This window comes from Dasypus novemcinctus, chromosome 13 (genome assembly GCF_030445035.2).
Source record: "Dasypus novemcinctus isolate mDasNov1 chromosome 13, mDasNov1.1.hap2, whole genome shotgun sequence".
In the NCBI taxonomy this organism is placed as follows: Eukaryota; Metazoa; Chordata; class Mammalia; order Cingulata; family Dasypodidae; genus Dasypus; species Dasypus novemcinctus.
In genome coordinates, this window is record NC_080685.1 from 104,745,448 (window position 1) to 104,767,523 (window position 22,076).

The 22,076-nt window shown below is 38.7% G+C and overlaps 1 protein-coding gene across 1 annotated transcript in view; it reads left to right on the top strand.

The window, feature by feature from the left end:
- The first annotated feature begins 5,633 nt into the window (after positions 1 to 5,633).
- The window catches only part of RRP15 (ribosomal RNA processing 15 homolog), a 63,238-nt gene continuing 46,795 nt past the window's right edge, over positions 5,634 to 22,076 (top strand). Inside the window, exon 1 of the mRNA XM_004480217.4 lies at positions 5,634 to 6,245. Coding sequence (XP_004480274.2) covers positions 5,879 to 6,245 — 367 coding nt within the window. The 5' untranslated portion in view covers positions 5,634 to 5,878. The remainder of the gene's footprint in view (positions 6,246 to 22,076) is intronic.

A 22,076-nucleotide genomic window follows, 5' to 3' on the forward strand; every position in this document is an offset into this window, starting at 1 on the left:
CCAGGGAGCCAAGAGTGCCTACAACTGAAAGCAGGAGGATTGCATCCAGCATTCATGTGGAATCTAAGGCCCCTCTTGATATAGATGTGGAGTGGACACAACCATTCTAAGGTCCACAGGATGGAGGAATAGAGTATGGATTAGAGTGGACTTACTGATATTCTGTTCATGAACTATTGTGATCAGTAATCAAAGAAAATGTGGCATTGGTGTGGAGAAAGTGGACATGGTGGCTGCTGGGGGTAGGGAGTGGGAGGAAGCGATGAGATGTGGGGGCATTTTGGGACTTGGAGTTGTCCTGGGTGGTGCTGCAGGGACAGTTACCGGATATTGTATGTCCTCCCATGGCCCACTGGATAGAATGTGGGAGAGTGTGGGCTATGATGTGGACCATTGACCATAAAGTGAAGTGGTGCTCAGAGATGTATTCACCAAATGCAGTGAATGGCTCATGATGATGGAGGAGATTGTTGTTATGTGGGGAGGAGTGTGGTGAGGGGGTTGGGAGGTATATGGGGACCTCATATATTTTGAGTGCAATATTAAAAAAATAAAGATAAAATAAAAGAATTATTCTTTATGCAGGGTCTTAAAACTTTGTAATAAATATTGGCACTGATCTCCCTTACCAAGATAATCATTGCTTCACTTTTCAATCAACCAAAAATGTTTCTAGGATAAAACAATTTTATATATGAGATTCATTCTGAATCTCTACTCAAATTCTGTCTATAAAATGAATATATAAATTGAAACTTGATTTTGAACCACAGATATGTCCAGTTTAGCTAAATTTCTTGAATAAAATAAAAGTTTGCTGAGAAAAAAAAGAAAACAAAAGAAAACAAAAAATAACAGTTGTACTTTCACCAAACATAATTCAACTGTCCTGCATACACCTGGAACCAACCTAACTCTTTCCACAAAAGGATGCAAACACCTTGGGTAATAGTCTCCTTAACCTACTATCCTGTAACTGAACTACTATGACAAGGAGTTAATAAAACTTATGTTATGTGATAAGGGGATAACGTAGAGATGAAAACAAAGATATTTGCTTTATGTATATATACAACATATTCAAAACAAAACAGGAAGAAACTCATATAACTATTACAGTCCTCCTTTCTGCAACCGGTCACATGGACATAGCTCATATTTATAACTGCATTATTTCACTACCCCTTCCATACACCTTTTACCCTCAGCAAGCACCTCAGTTGGTCATGTGATGGTTAGCCTAATGTGTCAACTCGTCCAGGTAATTGTGCCTAATTATTTGGTCAAGAAAGCACTGGTATAATTGTAATGCAAGGTCATTTATAGGCTTTAGTCACGAGTGAGTTTACTGCATAGACGGCTGATTACATCTACTATAAACCAGGGAGATTGCAGTCAGCAATGAGTGATGCTTTATCCAATCAATTGAATACCTTAAAAGGGGATGCGATTTCAGCAGAGAGAATTCCCCAGCTTATGTTTGGACAGCCAGCGTCTCCTGGAAACTCATCATGGACCTTCACTAGACTTTCATCGGAGCCCCTGGTTGCAGCCTGCCTGCAGAACCTGGACTTGTGCATCCCCACAGTCATGTGATAGACTCCTCTAAAACCTCATACTATTGACAGATATCTCCTGTTAATTCTGTTTCCCTAGAGAACCCTAAATAATACAGCTATGAATCTTTGCCTGGTAGGTAAGCCAAACCTTCATTATGGAAGGTCTGGGCCTTTAGTAGTCCTACCTGGATTGGGTTGTTACAGTTTTCTATTTACTTTACTCACAGGGCATGGTTGTACTACGAGATACCCTAAGGGATCTCCTGCTTTCTAGGCAAACACTTCTCTAACTCCATTGTATTTTAGCACTCTTATTTCCCCATGCTAATCAGAATCAATCACACCAGCCAGGACAGTAATTCCCTTTGATTCAGAGGTATGAAGAGCTCAAATGGCCCTGCAGCAGTCTTAACTTCCAGTTCAATGGAATTATTTTTATGTCTCCTCGTGGTAGCACTCCTCCTTTAATAATTATGACCTATAGACAACAAAGCTTAAGGTCGTGGGACCAGAAGCAAAACTTTTTCTAATGGACCCCTAGGGGTAAAAGCTAGAGGTGCCACTCCCATACTCACCCCTTGATTCCTCGAACTTAAATCTTGGTTATGGGAGAAACAGCACCATAGAGTGGAAAAGTGTACACTGATTTAGAACATAAACAGCCTCCTGGAGAACATGGCCTCAACCCTGCAAAGTACTGCCACCCAATTCATGATGAAATTGAGTCCTCAAAAGGCCATTCCACATTCTATCAACCCAGCTGCTTCAGGATTATGGGAAATTTGGTAAACCCAGTGAATTCCATAAGCATCTGCCCATTTCCTCACTTCAAATGGGTCGAGGGCCTTGATCAGAAGCAATGCTATGTGGAACACCATGGTGGTGGAGAGGGCATTCGGTAAGTTTGCAGATGGCAGTGTTTTCAGAAGCATCCTGTGCATGGAAGGTAAACCTCTATCTAATCTGTAGTGAGTGTCTATTCCATAAGAGCAAAATGCTGCCCCTTCCATGACGGAAGTCATCCAATGTAATCAATCTGCCACCAGGTCGCAGGCTGATCACCTCGGAGAATGGTGCTGTATCAAGGACTGTTTATCTCTGTTGCTGGCAGATTGGGCACTGAACGTGGCTGTTGCCAGGTCAGCCTTGGTGAATGGAAGTCCATGTTGCTGTATAACCTCCATCCCACCTTGATGGATACTTTGTCTGCGAGGCCACTGGGCAATGACAGGAATGGCTGAGGAAAAAGGCCAATTTGTATCCACAGACACATCATCCTATTCACTTAATTATCAAAATCCTCCTCTGCTGAAACCACCCTCTGGTGAATGATCACTTGGGACACAAATATCTTCATGTTTTTTGCCCATTCTGATAGGTCTATCCACATAGCTCTCCCCCAAATATCTTTGTCATCATTTCCCAATTATGTTCCTTCTAAGTCTTTGACCATCCAGCCCATGCATGAATCAGTGTACAAATGCAATTCCAGTCATTCCTCCTTCCAAGCAAAATGAACAACCAATTCATTTCAGTTTTTCCCATTGTCCTTCAGGGATGTCTCAGAAAAGGATTATAGTGCTGCAGCTGTCCACTTGTGAGTGAGACTTACATATCATGCAGAACTGTAAACCAGGTGAGTTTCCTCTTCCTCAGTTACCTGATTGTCAGGAACTCAGAGGCCGTAGCTGCAGGCTAGGAAAGGGAATGTGTTTCAGCAGGAGTGTGGGCCAGGGGCACTTGTGCCCTCAGGATATTCCTTACAGAACTGAGATCTCTTCTTATTCCTTACTCTCTCCCCTCAGAGATTTCTTTCTTTACAGGGAATTCTAAGAACTACCACTTAGCCAGAATCTCTTTCCAGAAACCCTGCCAAATTAGTGCCCAGACCTCCCCAATCAGCAGTACCCCAGGGTCTGGAGATACGGTGCAATCAACACTCCCTCTTCTCTGGCCTGTGTCCAGGAACTTAGGCCTCTTCCTTGTCTGCATTATCAGCCAACATACAATAAATCATCCAGAAGAAAACTATTTTATCTTTTATCATTATACAAATATCAGCACTTTAACAGGTAACTCTTGTCCCAACAACTCTCTCCCCTACCCCATCTTTTCCAAAACAATTATCTCCCTATGGAACTTTCTAACACTGCTGTAGGCAGGCAGGGAAGGAATGTGGATGCCTATAATATTTTCATCAACACCCATTCTAATTTTATATCAGTCAGGAGCCATCCAGGAGACAGAAGCTGCTTAGCAATTTGAACAGGAATGCTTAATATAAAGAATTATTAACTGTATTAACATATTGGAACAACAAGGGATAGGCCAAAAAGACATGACGAGAACTCCAAAGAATACAGTAAAAGCCAATATAAGGATAATGACTCTTCCAGGGCTGAGATACAGTGTCCAAAGTAGAGGTCCACTCCCCAACGTACACCTGAGATCCATTCCTGGTTGGAGAGGTAAAGCGGTGGCTTACTGGATGGCGGAAGACTTGCTGTGATGCAACACCAGCAGAACCTGCTAGAAATCCACCCTTCAGAACTTTCTGGAATCCGTGCCACTTAAGGTGCCAGGGAGAGTTGTTCATAGGCAGGTGCTAGAGGGACTTCACTATGAAACCACAGAAGGGGAGATTTGCTGGGGGAAGCTGCTGGTCACAAGGTGCTGCTGACCACTGAGCATTATAGGAATCAGATGCTAGAGAAGCCACCCATTCTAAGGAGTCTGGCACTGAAAAAGCTTCCTGCTCCAGGATCCTGATGCTGGAGAAGCTTGTGGCAGGAGCCTGCTGAGGGAAGCACACTGGAACAAAGAGGAAGGCACCTTCCTCTTGCAATGTCTCTCTAGTGACCTCTACTGACAAAGTTTAATATCATGCCAGCTGGCAAAAAAAAAAAAAAAAAAAAAAAAATCTAAAGGACCCAGCTCAATTTTCACAGAGCAGCCAAAAAGGGTCAATTTGGAGCTGGGCGAAAAAAAATTGATAAGTAGCACAAGTACATTTGTACAAATTCTTACGTAAGCACACAGGTGACTTCAGTTCTTTCCATAATACAATGGGCATTGGAATCCTGTCAGTTATTTTGGTTCAATGTAAGGGCAATTTAGGAACCCCAGTGCCTGTCAGAAATTTCCATTGCCTCTTTTCACTCACCCTGGCTAAGTGCTGAACTGTAATAGTCTGCATAGGCAGTGTTGCTCTGTGATTGAGCAGATTCCAGAGCAGACCACATAGGTTTGAATGTGATTCTGACACTTACTGGCTGTATGACCTTGGGCAGTTACTTATTCTCTATCTTGCCTCAGTTTCTTCATCTAATAAAATGGGAACCTGAAGACTAAAAAAGTTAATACAGGTATCTCCCACTTAACAATGGAAATCCATTTCTGAAAATCAGACTTCTGCCTGGAGTGGAGTCTATTTTACATTCTTTTTTGAAAGAAAAAAAATTGCATGTGTAACAAATCAAACGACCTTCCTCCCCCCTAAGTTTCTTAAATTGTAACTAAACACAGTAAAATTCTTATCCAGGAAGAATTTATACATTAAGATGTAAAATGCTCAAAGCATCACTTCTTGATGACCAAATGTGAATAAATGCAGCTTCACATGCAGGAACATCTTGTATTCCATTGTAATCAGTTTTTCTCTCTCATTTTGCTCCACTCACTTCAATTCCCTTCAAGGTTCTTTCAACTTTGTTTGGACCTCATTGTCTAACAAAAGAAGGGCTAAAGACAAAAGGCGGCAGGAAACAGGTTCTTGACCATCACACAGCTGCAGCGAAAGGCTGCAGAATGAGCAGAATAGTGAGACGCTTCTGGGCACCAGTAGTGCACCGTTTGTTGACAACTGCTCTTTTCAAAAGATTTATGCTGGGTTCTGATCTTTTACCAATTTTATTTGGAATGTAACCTTTCCTGCATGCTGGAAAGCAGCAGCCCCTGAAGGAGCGAGAAGCCTCGCGCGGGGGTCGCCACCCGCGCTGCCTGCCCCTGCGGGTGCGCCGCGCGGTGGGCGCCGCAAACGCCCGCTCCCGGCGCTGGGCGGGCGGGGGATCCCCTAAGACCCGGGACCCACGAGAACAAAGTGAGAGTCCTTCCGGCTTGGAATTGGAAGCCACTGGAAGGTTAGTCCGAGGGAGCTCGCTTCCTGCCTGCCGGCGGGTGTAGAACTAACGCAGGTGACTTTCGTGGCACAGGCTAAACCCACATTAAATTAGGCAGAGGAGGGAAGCAGCTTGGGGGAGAAGAAAGTGGACAGGGCTGGGACAAGGTGCGGCGTCGGACCCAGCAACGGCAAGCTGGCAATGGAGTCCCCTGAGACTATACATTCACTGATTTTTGTCCTGAAACCGACTTCATGTAGACGCCAGTCAGTCAACTTCTCAATAAACCGTCTTCTGAGACTCAAGTCCCGGATCTTCCGACGAGACGACCCCGCCCCGGAACCTAGTGTCATGGAACTAGAAGGCGACGTTCCTTTCGTTGCCACCGGACACCGCTCTCAGGGGCGCTTCCGGCGAGGGATTATGGCCGCCGCCGTGCCGGAGTCACGTGTGAGTGTGGGGGGAAAGCTGAAAAATTCCCTAAAGAAGAAAAAGAAGATGAAAATGGTAGCCAGGGCCGCAGAAGCGGAGATAGAAGATGAATACAAAGACGCCGCGGACAGCGGAGGTAACGTACTGAGGCTGAGCTTTGGGAGTAAAGGCCGGAGTGCGCGGGCAGCAAGGCTGCCCGGGTTTTTATCGGTGCATACCTGTAGGAGGAATTAAGGAACGATGTTCCGAGAAAGGGAGCTGTGAACTGTTATTTAACGAGCCCACATTGTTTTACCAGACATCTTTAGACCATATTAATTTAAACGAGCGAAACTATGCTGCTGCCGAGGAAATAGCAAAGAGTGGAAGGAAGGGTAATATTTGAAGTTACAGGAGTGGAATTGGCCTCATGTAGCTAGGAGTAAAAGATCAAAAAAGGTCAGAGAGAGACAAATGGTGTACTTCATAACATTTCTTGTAGGGTCGGTGCGTGCGTGTTTTGGGGGGCTTAGACCAGATAGTAGCGGATGTTTTAAGTAGAATAAATAAAGATAACAATAGATAACTCTCTCCTAAAAGCAAAAGGAAGGAAAGAAATATTAGGAAGACTTCATGATTTGTCCATGCCGCTCTTCTTAACATCATTCTTGGTTGCAAGATTACTAAGCACGCAATTCCCCACTTTTTACTGCCCAATTTTTACCCCTTTGTACTAGCTAATACCCACATAACAGCTAGAACTTTAATGTACATCAGATTATATCAGTCATCTGCTCAGGATGACCCAGTGACTTCCCATCTTAGAAAAAGGCCCCAAATCCTTAGCCCACCCGGTCTGGTTCAGGTTGACTCGTCAGCTGCTACTCTGCCTCTCACTAACTGCTAAATCTAATCTAGCCACACTGGTATGCTTGCAGTTTAACACATCAAACATACTTTCACACAGAGTCTCTGCACTTGCTTTTCCTGCCGTATAGAACACTTTTTCAGATGCTTGTATGGATCTCTCTCCTTCATTTCCTTCAATCTCTGATTTAGATCCTTATCAGAGAGACATTCCCTGACTTTCCCATCTAATGTAACACCATTTTTCTGCCTCCCGGCCTTCAGTTTTTTAAAATTTTTTTTTATTTTTTTATTTCCCAACATTTTGTTATGAAATTTTTCAAGCATACATACAAATGAAAAGTTATATACTAAATGGCCATAACCTTCCATATAGATTCTACAATTAACATTTTGATTTATTGCTTATCACAGATCTAACCTACTACCATTGCATTAGGTTTTGAAGACCATCTAAAGGTGTTAATACTTATAGAAGCCAATGTTTCTAGAGTCTGTTATATTTATAAGAGCTGATAATATATTTGTTCTCAAACTCCTTTCACAAGCTGACTGTTGACCCTTTAAAAACAACATATTTTGCACTCAAAACTTAGAGTTTTAGAACTCTAGGTGAGTCGGTTTCAGCATCCAAGTTCTGTTACTGATAGTGATTCATTTTTGGATGATTCTGCAAAGCAAAAGGACACATTGTAGACCTTGCCACTTATATTAAATTAATTGATTGTGAGCTTGATATACTCACGCTTTAAAAGGTATCTAACTCTATTACAACTTCTAATTTCTCAAGATTCTATTTGTACTCTTGATCACCTTTGTTGATTTCTATGGGGTTTACACGTTTATTCTTTCAATGCTCAATTCCATTATTACCTTTTCTCATAATATCTCTAATTCTCACATTTAGCCTTAGGCTATTATGTCTGCTTTAATTTTTGATAAGATTTATCACATTATAACTTTGTTTATGAGCCTTCTGCAGAGTACTTTTATTGTCCAGCTTGGACTTTTCCATTAAGTTTGTAGAATTCAATTTAAGTCAAGAGATGTATGTTGGACATGTCAATATTTGAAACTAACAAGAAGGAAAAGCTTCATATATACCACTTCCAGAAAAAGAAATCTCCATTAGATGCTTCAGAAAACAAAATCATCTGGGCAGGATATCATGCTCTCTATTTTGAATATTAATCTTCCTAAAATATGTAACAGAAAATCAGCCTAGCTATTGTACTTGCTTTATCCAGCCACAAATAACATTTAGAATACGACTAGTCAACATGAAAGAGCTAAAGTGTGAGGGTTCAATTCCAGGCTCTGCTCCTTTCTAGCTGTGAGATTGGACAAGTGTCTGAAATCCTTTCTGCTCAGTTTTCTCATCTGTAAAATGGAAATGATATGAGTACTTATTTCATAAGGTTGTTGAGAGGATTATATAAGTTAATTCTGGTAAAATTTATAGTGCATGGCACAGAGTAAGTTCTCTTACTAAAAGAAGAGGTGTAGCATTCAATATCTACTTTTTATAGAAGATGCAAACCTCTCCACCCCTGTCCCCTGCTCTACCTTTTTTTAAACAAAACCCAATTTACTCAGGTGGCTGTGGAGATCCCATGGTCTCAGTATGGTAGGACTCCATTTCAGCCCCAGGGACTAAACTATGGTACTCTACTCTAACCATGTAATTGTCCTAGTACTTGGTCTGTGATTGGTCAGTGTAGGTAAGTGGCATGCAGGGAAAGTTTTTCTTTCTTTACTAAAATGATATGAGTGTCTTGGCCTACCCCATTTCCCTTTCTTTCTTCCTGCTCACATTGCAGAGGGAAGCAGTTATGTTTTCACCATGAGGAGGTAAGGAGGACAAAAGTCAGCATGCCAAGAAGACAGAGCAGACACAAAGAGGCTAAGCCTCTGTTGATATATCACTGAATCACTGTAGTGATACTAAATTACCTATCTCTAGACTTCTTGTTATGTATGAACAATAACTGCTGTAGTTTATCACTGTATTGGTGCTTTCTAATATTCCTGGTCTACACAATCCATGTGATAAAGCAATGCAATATAACATAGCTTGACGTCATGGGACCTGCCATATAGTGTACATATTTTTACATAAAAATAATTTTCTCAATGATAAGAGAGAAGAAAACTAGAATAATACCATTTTTTAAATTAGAAAAGTAGGTTTACAGCAGAATAGTCATGCATAAAATACAGAATTCCCATATAGCCCCACCCTACCAACACCTTGTATTGGTGTAGAATATTTGCTATAATTGATGATAGTGCATTTTTATAATTGTACTGTTAAAGTCCATAGTTTAATTTAGGGCTCACTGTATATTGTAGTTTCATGGATTTTGTTTTTCTGTTACCATATATATAGTCATATTCAGATACATATTTCAGTGCTGTTAATTGTGTTCACAATGTTGTTCTACCATCACCACCTCTATTACCAAAATATTCCATCATTCGAAATAGGAACCCTGTACATTTTAAGCCTAAACTGCCATTCTCTATTCCCACTCCTTTTCCTGGTATCTATATTCTAGATTATGATTATGAGTTTGCTTATTCAAATTGTTTCAGATCAGTAAGGTCGTACAATATTTGTCCTTTAGTATCTGGCTTACTTCACGCAACATGATGCCTTCATGATACTTTCATGATAAAGTCCTTTGAGGCACCAGGGTTTTTAATTTTGATGAGGTCCCATTTATATATTTTTTCTTTTTCTGCCTGTGCTTTGAGAATAAAGTATAAGAAACCATTGCCCAACACAAAGTCCTGCAGATATTTCCCTATATTTTCATCTAGGAGTTTAATAATCCTAGCTCTTATAATTAGGTCTTTAATCTAGTTTGAGTTGATTTTGTATATGGAGTGAGGTAGGGGTCCTCCTCTTTTATTTTGGCAAGTGAAAATCCAGTTTTTCCAGCATCATTTGTTGACGAGACTTTTTTCCCAGTTGAGCAGTCTTTGCCACCTTGTCAAAAATCAGTTGGCCACAGAGCAGGTGTAGAGCAGCGTTTGAGCACCTACTTTGAATGTACGAGGTCCTCAGTTCCATCCCCTCTGCCTCCTTAAAAAAAAATCAGCCATGTATATGAGGGTTGATTTCTGAGCTTTCAGTTCTATTACATTGATAGATCTATTACATTGATCTATTACATAATCTATTACATTGTCTGTTCTTGTGCCAGTACCATGCTCTTTTGATTACTGCGGCTCTGTAATAAGTTTTAAGGTTCTGAGTCCTCCATCTTCATTATTCTTTTTCAAGATGGCTTTAGCTATTTGGGTTCACTTTTGCTTCCACGTAAATTTGATATTGACTTTTCCATTTATGCAAAGAAGGTTTTTGGGATTTTGATTGGGATTGCATTGAATCTATACATGGCTTGGAGTAGTAAAGACTTTCTTCCAGAAGCATGTTTCTTTAATCATTATTATTTACAGTTTATCATCTGACAGGTAGGTTTACAGAGAATAAATAAATAAAGGGAAACACACAATTGGCACCACATTTCTTTTTCTAATACAGAGAATTTGGTTCCATTTTGGAATAGCTGTGATAGCTTTAAGAAGAAATCAGTTTAGTTTGCTATTTATCCTTTTAAAGGACACATCATTTCCAAAGCATGAAGAAAGGCCCAGATGTTTCCTCATCATGAGGGTATACACGTTGCTTCAGAAACTCAATCCTCAGAAAAATCTACCAGACAATAGGGCAGAAGAATAGACTATGAAGAGTAAAGAACATAAAATAGACAGGCAAGATTACAAATTCTTGGTGTGTTTGCAGGAATCCTCCTAACCTTCATTTGTTTCCATGTCTCTTTCCAGGAAAACAGTTTTTTACTGAAAGCAATTACCTTAGCCTATTGTGCTTTCCCATAAAGGAAGCAATTGCTTCCTTTGTAGAAGTTGTGAATGCGGGTGATCACAGTCTAATTTGAGACTCTAGTTCTTCTGGATAGGCCCATGAAGTGATTGACAGGGTGTCTGCTCCAGACACTAGATAACTTGTTTCAAATGGGTTGGGTTTGGGGCCAGGATCTGGTCTCTGGTCTCAATGGGATGCCCTGTTAAGAACCACCTTATATTGCTTTCCAAATACTTCAAAGAAAGAAACATTGCCATAGACTGATTTTAGCATTAGAAGATCCACAAATGGAGAAGATACATGTTAGGGCATTTATTTCTCACTCCTCATTTGCAAGTAAGCCAGTTCTATTTCAGTAAAGCACTTCTTCCTAAACTCACCCCAGTTATGCTAGAGGACAAGTTTCTATTTCCATTTTTTAATTCATTCAACAAACTTCAGCAACTTTTTATCAACTGTTCACTATATGCCAGGAACTTTAAAGGACACAGGACATGTGGTGATGTGGTGATGAAAACAGTTATAATCTGGTGACTCCTAAATAGCGTAGCTTAAAACTGCTATCACAAAACTCAGAGCTGTAGTCCACAAAAGCAGAATTTCAACTTCTCCCCAAATGCTATTGTGTTTGCACTTAATTTGTCCCATATGGTGGTTGTTCCATTTAAGAATAGATATTTAGGCAAATGAAATTTCTCTACTATTCTGAAAATAACTATTTATTACACATTAGGGGTCCATACCATTGGACTGTATTTCTTCCACAAGCTATCCCTGGTTCCATTTTCAAAGTGCCACATAAAAAAAATACTGGATTTTCTAAGTCCTCTCCTTATCACCACTGCAAATCATATGTACTTTTGGAACTGTTGGAACGTTCTAGAATTTCCTTCCATACCTGATTCTCTGCCCAGCAAGCTATGGACAGATCTTACTGTCTTTTGTACTGTCTAATCCCTCACAGGTTGTTTTTGGATGGTTTTAGATGCCACACAGACAAAATAGTTAGAAAATTTAGAAATAGTATAGATAGAACATTGCTCATTGATAAAGGGACAGATCAAAATTGTTATATTCCTTTTCGATTTTTGTAGATTGTACCCGATAGTGTCCTTCCTGCTGCATCCAAGCAGGGCCAGGGTACAAATTTAGCAAGAGTTGAAAGTATTCAACCAATGGGTACATGTGATTAATTGATGAAATCCTAATGTCTGAAGTTCAGTTAATAGTATTATACCAATGTCAACTTTCTGCTTTTGAAAATGGCCTATTTTCAAATGTAAGATGTTATCAAGTTATATAAGATATTATCAGTGGGGAAATATGGATGAAGGTTATGCCAACTGTGTACTATGTTTGCAACTTTTTGTGCATCTTAAATTTAAATAACTTGTGAGTTATTAAATAACAAGTTTTAAAAGGTATCCAGCAACTAAATGATTACCCAGGAAGCGACTGCCACTATATGCATTGCAACTTATTGTAGCAGAGAACTAAAAATGGTAGAAATCAAATCAGCATTAGCTCTGTTATTCTCTTTCCTTTTTAATTCAACATTCCAAGGCATTTACTGGGTGGAATTGACATCCATGTATTTCTATAAATATGTTAATTTTAATTCTGAAGGGTTCTCCAGCGTAGATCAGGATCTGCATCTTCTAGAAATCTTTAGGGACCTACTGCCATATGTCAAAGGTCCTAGTGAAAAGAAAAGATTCAGATGGCAAATTTTGAGCCTATGAATTCAAGTAGGGTAATTTGAACCCTGACCGTAATTGTCTTCTTTTTTCCTAAACCAATACTACTGAGACATAGTCACACACCATACAATCCATCCAAAGTCCACAACCATGACTTCTAGCACAATCACAGAGCTTAACATTCATCACTACAGTCAACCCTGGAATACCTTCATTACTCCAAAAAAGAAACCACTCCCACCCCTCAGCAGTCACCTCTCAATTCCTCTCCCCTCCTCCCTAGCCATATACAACCACTAGTCTAACTGTCCCTATAAATTTATTTTTAACTATACTCTATGTAAATGGAGTCAAACCATATGTAGCACTCCATGTCTGTCTGGCCTCCCCCACCCAGCACAAGGGTTTTTTTGTTTTTGTTTTTTACAATTGATGGAGGAATATTAATATATTAATATTAATATTCACTGTAGACCATAGTTAACATTATTGTCTATATAACACCTTTAGTAGCTTGATATAATTGATGAATTCCAAAAAGAAATATTGGATTATGTTTGTAATCTGATCTGTACCTGGGCATGATTGAGTTATGATTAGGACATTGAGTCCTCACCCCTTGATGGAGAAGGACTCACAGATAAAAGGCATGGCGAAGAACAGAGTTGAGGGCTTTTAATGATGAAGTTTTGATTTTGGAGTTTGATGCTAAAGACTTAAACTGGAGCCCTGGGAAGTCAGCACACAGAGGAAAAAGAAGCCAGCCCCAGAAAGGAAGGAACCTTGAAGCCAGAGTAAAGCAAGCCCCAGGAACGTAGGAACCCAGGAAGCCTGAACCCTCACAGATGTCGTCAGCATCTTGCTCCAAATAGACTTTGGCTTTAGGGCCTGGTGTCTGTAAGCTCCTACCCCAAAAAATACCCTTTATAAAAACCAACCAATTTCTGGTATTTTGGATCAGCACCCCTTTGGCTGACTAATATACCACCCTGTTATTAACACCTCCAGGTGTGTAGTTAGGTCTTTGATTTTAACTCTTTATTACTTTTTAGTGTAGGTGCTCAGGATTATAAATTTCTCTCTCAACACTGCCTTTTCAGTGCCCCATAAGATTTGACATATTGTGTTCTTGCTTTCATTTGTCTTGAGATATTTGCAAAATATTTTGCAGTTTCTTCTTGGACCCACTGATTAAGAATGTGTTGTTTAAATTACATATATTTGTGAATTTTCCAGTCCTCTGCCTGTTATTATTTCTAGCTTCATTCCATTATTAGAGAAAATGCTTTTATATAATTTCAGTCTTTTTAAATTTATTGAAACCTGTTTTGTGACCCAACATGTGGTCTGTCCTGCAGGATGATTCTTGAACATTTGAGAAGAATGCTCATCCTGTTGCTTTGGGTGCATTATTCTGTATATGTCTGCTAGGCCTAGTTCATTTAACAAATTATTCAAGTTTTATGTTTCCTTTTTGATCTTCTGTCTAGATGTTTTATCTATTGATGTGAGTGGCAGATTGAAGTCTCCAACTCTTATTGTAGAGATGTCTGTTTTTCCCTTCAGTTTTGCCAGTGTTTACCTCATGTATTTTTGGGGCACCCTGATTAGGTGTATAAATATTTATGATAGTTACTTCTTCTTGGTGGACTGCTCTTTTTTATCAGTATAATAAGATCCTTCTTTGTCTGTTGTAACAGCCCTGCATTTAAAGTCTATTTTATCCACTCCTCCAACCTTTCACTTTCAACCTGTTTGTATCCTTGGGTCTAAGGTTAGTCTCATGTAGACAGCATCTGGATGGATCATATTATTTTATCCATTCTGCCAATCTGTGTCTTTTGACTGAGGAGTTTAATCCATTAATGTTCAGTGTTATTACAGTAAAGGCTGTACTTACCTTAACCATTTTATCCTTTGGCTTTTATAGTAATGGCATCTTGATGATATTTAGTCTTCCAATTCATGGAAAATGAAATGTCCTTCCATTTATTTAGGTCTTCTTTGATTTCTTTTTACAGTGTTTTGTAGTTTTTTGTGTATAAGTCCTTTACATCTTTAGTTAGATTTATTCTTAGGTACTTGATTCTTTTAGTTGTTACTGTGAATGGAATTTTCTGGATTTCTTCCAGTTCATTGCTTGTTTATAGAAACAGCGCTGATTTTGATGTTTGATCTTGTACCCTACCACTTTGCTGAATTCATTAGCACAAGTAGCTTTGTTGTGGATTTTTCAGGATTTTTTTGTATGTAGGATCATACTATCTGTAAATAGAAAAAGTTTACTCCTTCCTTTTCATTTTGGATGCCTTTTATTTCTTTTACTTATCTAATTGCTCTAGCAAGAACTTCCAGTACAATGTTGAATAACAGTAGTCACAGTGGGCGTTCTTGTCTTGTTCCTGACCTTAGAGGGAAAGCTTTCAGTCTTTCACTATTAAGTAGGATTTGCTGTGGGTTTTTCATATATGGGCTTTATCATACTGAGGAACTTTCTTCTATTCCTAGTGTTCTTAGTGTTTTGTTTTATTTTGTTTTTCATCATAAAGGTGTGCTGAATTTTGTCAATTGCCTTTACTGCAGCAATTAAGATGAAAGATGATAATGTGTTTTGTTTTTTTTTTTGCCTTCATCCTCTTAATGTGGTATATTATATTAGTTGATTTTCTTATGTTGAACCAACCTTACATACCAGGGATAAATCCTGCTTGATCATGGTATATAATTCTTTTAGTATGCTGTTGGATTCGGTTTGCTTGTATTTTCAAGGATTTTTGCATCCATATTCATGAGAGATACTGTTTGGTAATTTTCTTGTGCTATCTTTATTTGGCTTTGGTATGAGGGTAATGTTAGAATGAATTAGGATTCCCTCCTCTTCAGCTTTTTTGGAAGAGTTTGTGCAGAATTGGAGTTCTTGGAATGTTTGAAAGAATTCCTGTGAACCCATCTGGTCTTGAGCTTTTCTTTTTTGGGAGGTTTTTGATTACTGATTCAGTCTCTTTACTAGTAACTGGTTTGTTGAGATCTTCTCTGTCTTCTTGAATCAATATTGGTGGTTTGTGTGTTTTTAGGAATGGCTCATTCCATCAAGGAATTTTTTTTGTGTGTAATTGTTTATAGTATGCTCTTATGGTTCTTTTTATTTTAGTGGGGTAGATAGTAATGTCCCCCTTTACATTTCTGATTTTATTTATTTGTATGCTCTCTTTTTCCTTGTCAGTCTGGTTATCTTTGTTTCCTTCCTTCTGCTCACCTTGTGTTTAGTTTGCTCTTCTTTTACTAGTTCTTCCAGTTTTGAAGTTAAGTCTCTGATTTGAAATCTTTTTTAAACAAATCATTTTATTGATATATATTTAAAAAGCATACAATCCATCCAAAGTATATAGCCAGTAGTATTTGGTATAATCACATAGTTGTATATTCATCAGCTCAATCATTATTAGAACATTTTCATTATTCCAATAATAAAATAGTAATAAAAAACAGATAAAAACTCATCACCTCTCAATCTCTCTATGCTTCCCCTGCCATTCATCTCTGATATTCTGTTCCTGTCTCTCTAGTTTATTTGTATTTATATTTTGTACAGTTGGAGTCAAGCAGTGTGTAGTACCTTGTGTTTAGTTTCTTACCCTTAGCATATTTCCTTTTTACTTTTTATTTTTTTACCTTACTGGAAGATTATTGATATATGACTATATACTACTGCCCATAGTTTGCTTTGGTTGTATTTTTACTTGGTATTAACATCTTATAGCATTAGCATACATTGGCTCAGTTTCAAAGAAACAGACTTTTATGTCTTATATGTCTGAATATTACCAATATTCATATTTCATATGAGGTTTCACTATGTTATACCCATGTTACATTTTTAAGCTTTTCTTCTAGTAATATACATGACCTTAGACTTTGTGTTTCAACTCATTCCCAGATAATAACACTGCCATTTACAAACACTATGATGTGCTTTCACTTTTTCTATTCATTTCCAAAGGTTAACAAATAACCTTTTTACTAATTCTGCACAGAATAACCTTCAGCCTTCCATTCTCTAAACTCATTCTATTTTCTGGTGACCTATATCTAGTTATTAACTCCATGAGTTTACACAATATATTTAGTTCATAATAGCTCATTCATACAGTATCTGTCCTTTTGTGTCTGGCCTGTTTGACTCAACGTAATGTCCTCCAGGTACATCTGTGTTGTCCTATGCTTGATGACTTTATTTCTTCTTAGCTGCATAATATTCCATTATGTGTATGCACAATTTGTTTATCCATTCTTTGGTTGATAGACACCTGGGTTGTTTCCATCTTTTGGCAATTGTGAATAATGCCACTGTGACCATAAGTGTGCAGATGTCTGTTCATGTCATTGCTGTCAGCTCTTCTGGGTATATAGCTAGTAGTGGTATTGCTGGGACATAATGGTAAATCTATACTCTACTTTCTTAGGAACTCCCAAACTATCTTCCACGTTGACTGTACCATTCTGCATTCCCACCAACAGAGAATAAGTTTTCCTATGTCTCTACGTCCACTCCAGCACTCATAGTTTTCTGTCTTTTTAATAGTGGCCATTCTAATAGGTATGAAATGATATCTCATTGTAGCTTTGATTTGCATTTCCCTAATTGTTAGTGATATTGAACATTTTTTCATGTGTTTTTTGCCATTTGTATTTTTTCTTTAGACATATGTCTACTCAAGTGTTTTGTCCATTTTTTAATCCGGTCATTTGTCTTTTTATTGTTGACTTGTGGTATCTTTTTATATATTGTGAATCTTAAACCCTTACCAGATATGTGAGTTCCAAATATTTTCTCCTGTTGAGTTGGCTGCCTTTTCACTCTTTCGATGAAGTTCCGTGAAGTGCAAATGTGTTTAATTTTGAGGAGGTCCCCTTTATCTATTTTTTTCTTTTGTTGCTCATGCTTTGGGTATAAAATTCAAGAAACCATCACCTACCACAAGGTCTTGAAGATGCTTCCCTACGTTTTCTTCCAGTAGTTTTATGGTCCTGGCTTTTATATTTAGGTCTATAATCCATTTTGAATTCATTTTTATGTAGGGAATGAGATAGGGATCCTTTTTCTTTCTTTTGGTTATGGATATCCAGTTCTCCCAGCACCATTTGTTGAAGAGACTGTTTTGTACCAGAAACATGGACTGGGTAGGTTTGTCAAAAAACAGTTGACCATAGAGGTGAGGGTTTATTTCTGAACTTTCAATTCCATTCCTCTTATAAGTAAGTGTGTCTAACTTTATGCCTATACCATGCTCTTTGACTACTGTAGGTTTGTAATATGTTTTAAGGTTAGTGAATAAACGTCCTCCCACATCACTTTTCTTTTTTAGCATGCTTTTGGCCAAGCAGGTGCCCTTTCCATTGAAAGTAAATTTGGTAATTGCCTTTTCTATTTCTGTAAATTAAGCTCTTGGAGTTTTGATTGGTATTGCATTGAATCTATAAATCACTTTGAGTAGGCTTTACATTGTCACTACATTTAGTCTTCTATTCCATGAGCATTTATTTAACATTTTTGGTTAAATTGATTCGTAGGTATTTGAGTCTTTTTGTTGCAGTTGTAAATTGAATTTTTTTCCTGGTTTCCTTCTCAGATTATTCAGTACTAGTGTGTAGAAACATTACTGATTTTTGCGTGTTGAACTGTATCCTCCTACTTTGCTGAACTCATTTATTAGCTCAAGTAGCTTTGTGGTAGACATTTCAGAACTTTCTAAATACAGGATCACGTCAGCTGCCAATAGTGAGAGCTTTACTTCCTCTCTCCTTGTTAAGATGCTTTTTTCCCTTGTCTTATTGCTCCAGCTAGAAATTCTAACACAATATTGACCAACAGTGGTGACAATGGGCATCCTTGTCTTGTTTCCGATCTTAGAGGAAAAGCTTTCAACCTTTCCTCATTGTACGATGTTGACTGTGGATTTTTCATATATGCCTTTTATCATTATCATATTGAGGAATTTTCCTTTTCTTTCTGTCTTTCAAAGTACTTTTATTAAATCCTTGGTTGGAGTGTGTTCGCTGAAACATTGACAGCAACTGTGTGACAGAGGATCCTTTCTTGAGGCTATTCAGAGCCTCGCAAATCAAACTTTCTCCAGTGTTGTTCCCCAAGCTTTGCTTTTTTCCAGGTAGGAAATAATTCCTCTACTCTCTGTTTCCTTAACAAGTCCTGTCCGTAGGGAGGATGATTGTATCTCTTCAGTTGGTGCAGGCTCCCAGGGCCAACAGTGGCGTGGCCTCATCAGGCCTCCAGGGCTCATGGACAGAGCAGACCAAATTTGTTGGCCAAAAGCGGAATCAGCATTCAGCTGCATCCCTCTCTTTCCCATTTCCTGCTGAGGTGGATCTCTGAGGACCCCTCTGTCTGTAGCTGCTGGCCAGAGGCTGGAGAATTCAAACCTGTCTGCTCTAAGGATGGGTTAAGTGTGCTGACAGCTGCAGCTGCAGTATTTCCATCAAGATTCGTTTCCTGTGCCTCTTTCTCTTCTGGGTGGTGATCAACCTTTCCATTGTGTCCCGAACTCTAGAATGTTTTTTTCTAGGCTGTTTCTGCCTGTCCTCTAGCTGTTTTTCTGGGAGAGAAGTGAGTCCTGTGCCTCTCTAATCCTCCGTCTTCCCGGAATTCATCTTTCCTCTTTATTAATGTTAACATTTATAGCTATAAATTTCCCTTTCAGCATTGCCTTTGCTGCATGCCATAAATTTTGGTATGTTGTGTTTTCATTCTCATTCTCCTTAGGATACTTTTTAATTTTGCTTCTAAATTTCTCGTTATATAAGAGTATGTTATTAATTTCCACATACTTGTGAATTTTCCATTTCTTCCTCTGTTACTGATTTCTAGCTTCATTCCGTTGTGGTTGGAGAATACATACTGTATGATTTCGATATTTTTGAATTTATTGAGATTTGTTTTGCAAGCCAACCTATAATCTATCCTGGGGAGTGATCTGAGTGTACTTGAGGGTACATGTATTCCTTTTCTTTTAGGTGAAGTGTTCTATGCATGTCTGTTAGGTCTGGTTGGTTTAGACTGTCATTGAAATCTTGTATTTCCTTATTGAGCTTCTGACTAGATGTTCTGTGCCTTATTGAAAACTGTGTATTAAAGTCTTCCAACTCTGCTGAGAACAGTGTGTTGAAGTCTCTGCTGTTAGGTGCGTATATGTTTATAATTGTTATATCTTCCACTTAAACTATCCCATTATCAATATGTAATGACCATCTTTGTCCCTCGTAGCTGTGTCTGACTTAAACTCTATTTTACTTCATATTAATATAGCTAATCTGGCTCTCTTTTGGTTACCACTTGCATAGTATTTTTTTTGCCTTCCTTTCACCTTCAGCATACTTATATCTTTGTATTTAAGGTGATTCTCTTGCATAGTTGGATTATGCTTTTTTTAATCCATTTTACCAATTCTCCCTTTTGACTGGAGAGTTTAATTTTTTTTTCTCCCCTTACCTGCCCCCCCCCCCCCCCCCCCAGTTTGGAGAGTTCAGTTTGTTTACATTTAAAACCACTACTGATGATACAGGACTTTTTGTGCCAGTTTGCTGGTTAGCCTTTTTAAGTCTTATACCTTTTTGTCCCTCACTTCTGTTAATGCCTACTTTTATATATCTTTGATTTATTTGTTCCATATTGAGTGCCTTCTAATTTCTACCTGGATATAGTTTTCATCTATTTTCCTTATGGTTTCATGGGGTTAAAAGTTAATGTCCTAAATATGTAACAGTCATATTTGGTTTGATACCAACTTAACTTTGATAGCATACACATATACTCTTCCTGAACCCCTCTGACCCCCTCACCATTTTTTACACTTGTTACCACTTATATTTTTGTACAGTGTATGCCCCCAAATATAAATTTATCTTTACTTTTTATGGATTTGCATTTTAGTACCTGTAGGAAGTAAGAAGTGGAATTACATACCAAATGATAAAATACAATAATACTGGCATTTATAATTATCCAAATGGTTACCTTCCACAGGCCTTTGTTTCTGTATGCCACATTGCACTACTGTTTAATGTCCTTTCCTTTCAGTTTGAAGAACTTCCTTTAGCATTGCTTATAGAGTGGTCTAATGGTGATGAATTCTCTCAGCTTTTGTTTGTCTGATAATGTCTTAATCGCTTCCTCATTTTTGCAATAAAGTCTTGCTAGGTATAAAATTCTCACATGGCAGTTGTTTTCTTTCAGCACTTTAAGTATTTCAACCCACTGTCTTCTTGCTTTCATGGTTTCTGATGAGATATTGGCTTTCAATCTAATTGGGACTCCCATGTACGTAACATGCTGCTTTTCTCTTGCAGCTTTCAGAACTCTTGCCTTGTCTGTTTGTTCTATGATTATGTTTTCCTCCTTGTATCTCTTATTGGGTCATCTTGTTGTATCAGCTCACTGTACCAGCCCATTGTGTCTGCTCATGCTATCTTGCTTGTCTTTTTTTAGGAGGAACTGGGAACTGAACCCAGGACTTCCCATGTGGTAAGTGGGAGCTCAATCTCTTGAGCCACATCTCCTTCCCTCTCCTTGTCTTTTGCATTCGATAGTGTGATCAGTATATGATGGAGTGTACTTTTCTTCATTTTTATCCTGTTTGGTCTCCTGTGAGCTTCTTGGATATACATATTCATGTCTTTTGCTATGTATGGGAAGTTCTCTATCATTATTTCTTTGAATAAATGGTATCATTTATGGTGTTCCAGAGGTGTCTTAGGCTATTTTTGTTTATAGTATTTCTTTTTTCTTTCTGCTCCTCAGCCTGATTCATTTCAAGTGTCTTTTCTTCAAGTTCACTGGTTCTTTAAAGGCTTTGTTCAGTATGCGCACATTCTCGTCTTCTTCATAGGTGTTTTCTGTATGTTTATCCTCATCCTTTAGATGGGCCATCGTTTCCTTTTTATTTGTTTATCTTGTACTCTTTTGTTCCACACTGTACAATTTAACATTTTAGAATGTTAGTTCTGGGATTTATTTCCTGAGACGCATCTCTCTTGGTTTTATAACCAGCTGGTGATAAGACAGAAATTTTCTTGAGCTTCAACCCTTATGTACAGGAAAGTCTTCCAAGGTGAATGCAGTATGCAGGGTTCTCCCTGTCTCTTGGGGTCTCCGTCTTGTTGTAAGTTTTGCTTGTTAGTTGTTTTAGAGTTCCCCTGTTTATAGGAGTTTGGTTGTCCCCTCTGGTTCCTGGGAAACAGACCTCCCTCTCTCAGGTGTTTGAGGCCAGCAAGTCTTTGTCCTAGACTGTCCACTTACAGTTTTTTTATACTCCTTTTGTTGTCCCAAGCTGCTTTTGCTTGGAGGGCAAATTGAGGGAGGAGAGGCATGCCAGAGAGGACTTTCCCAAGTTGGTGTTTCCCAGCCAGTACAGGGCCAGGGACCCAGGAAAGGGGCACAGACCAGCTCTAAAGTACCCTGTCTGCAGGATCAGGAATGGCACCAAGAGCTTTTCTGACAGCTCCCCAAAACTGAGCT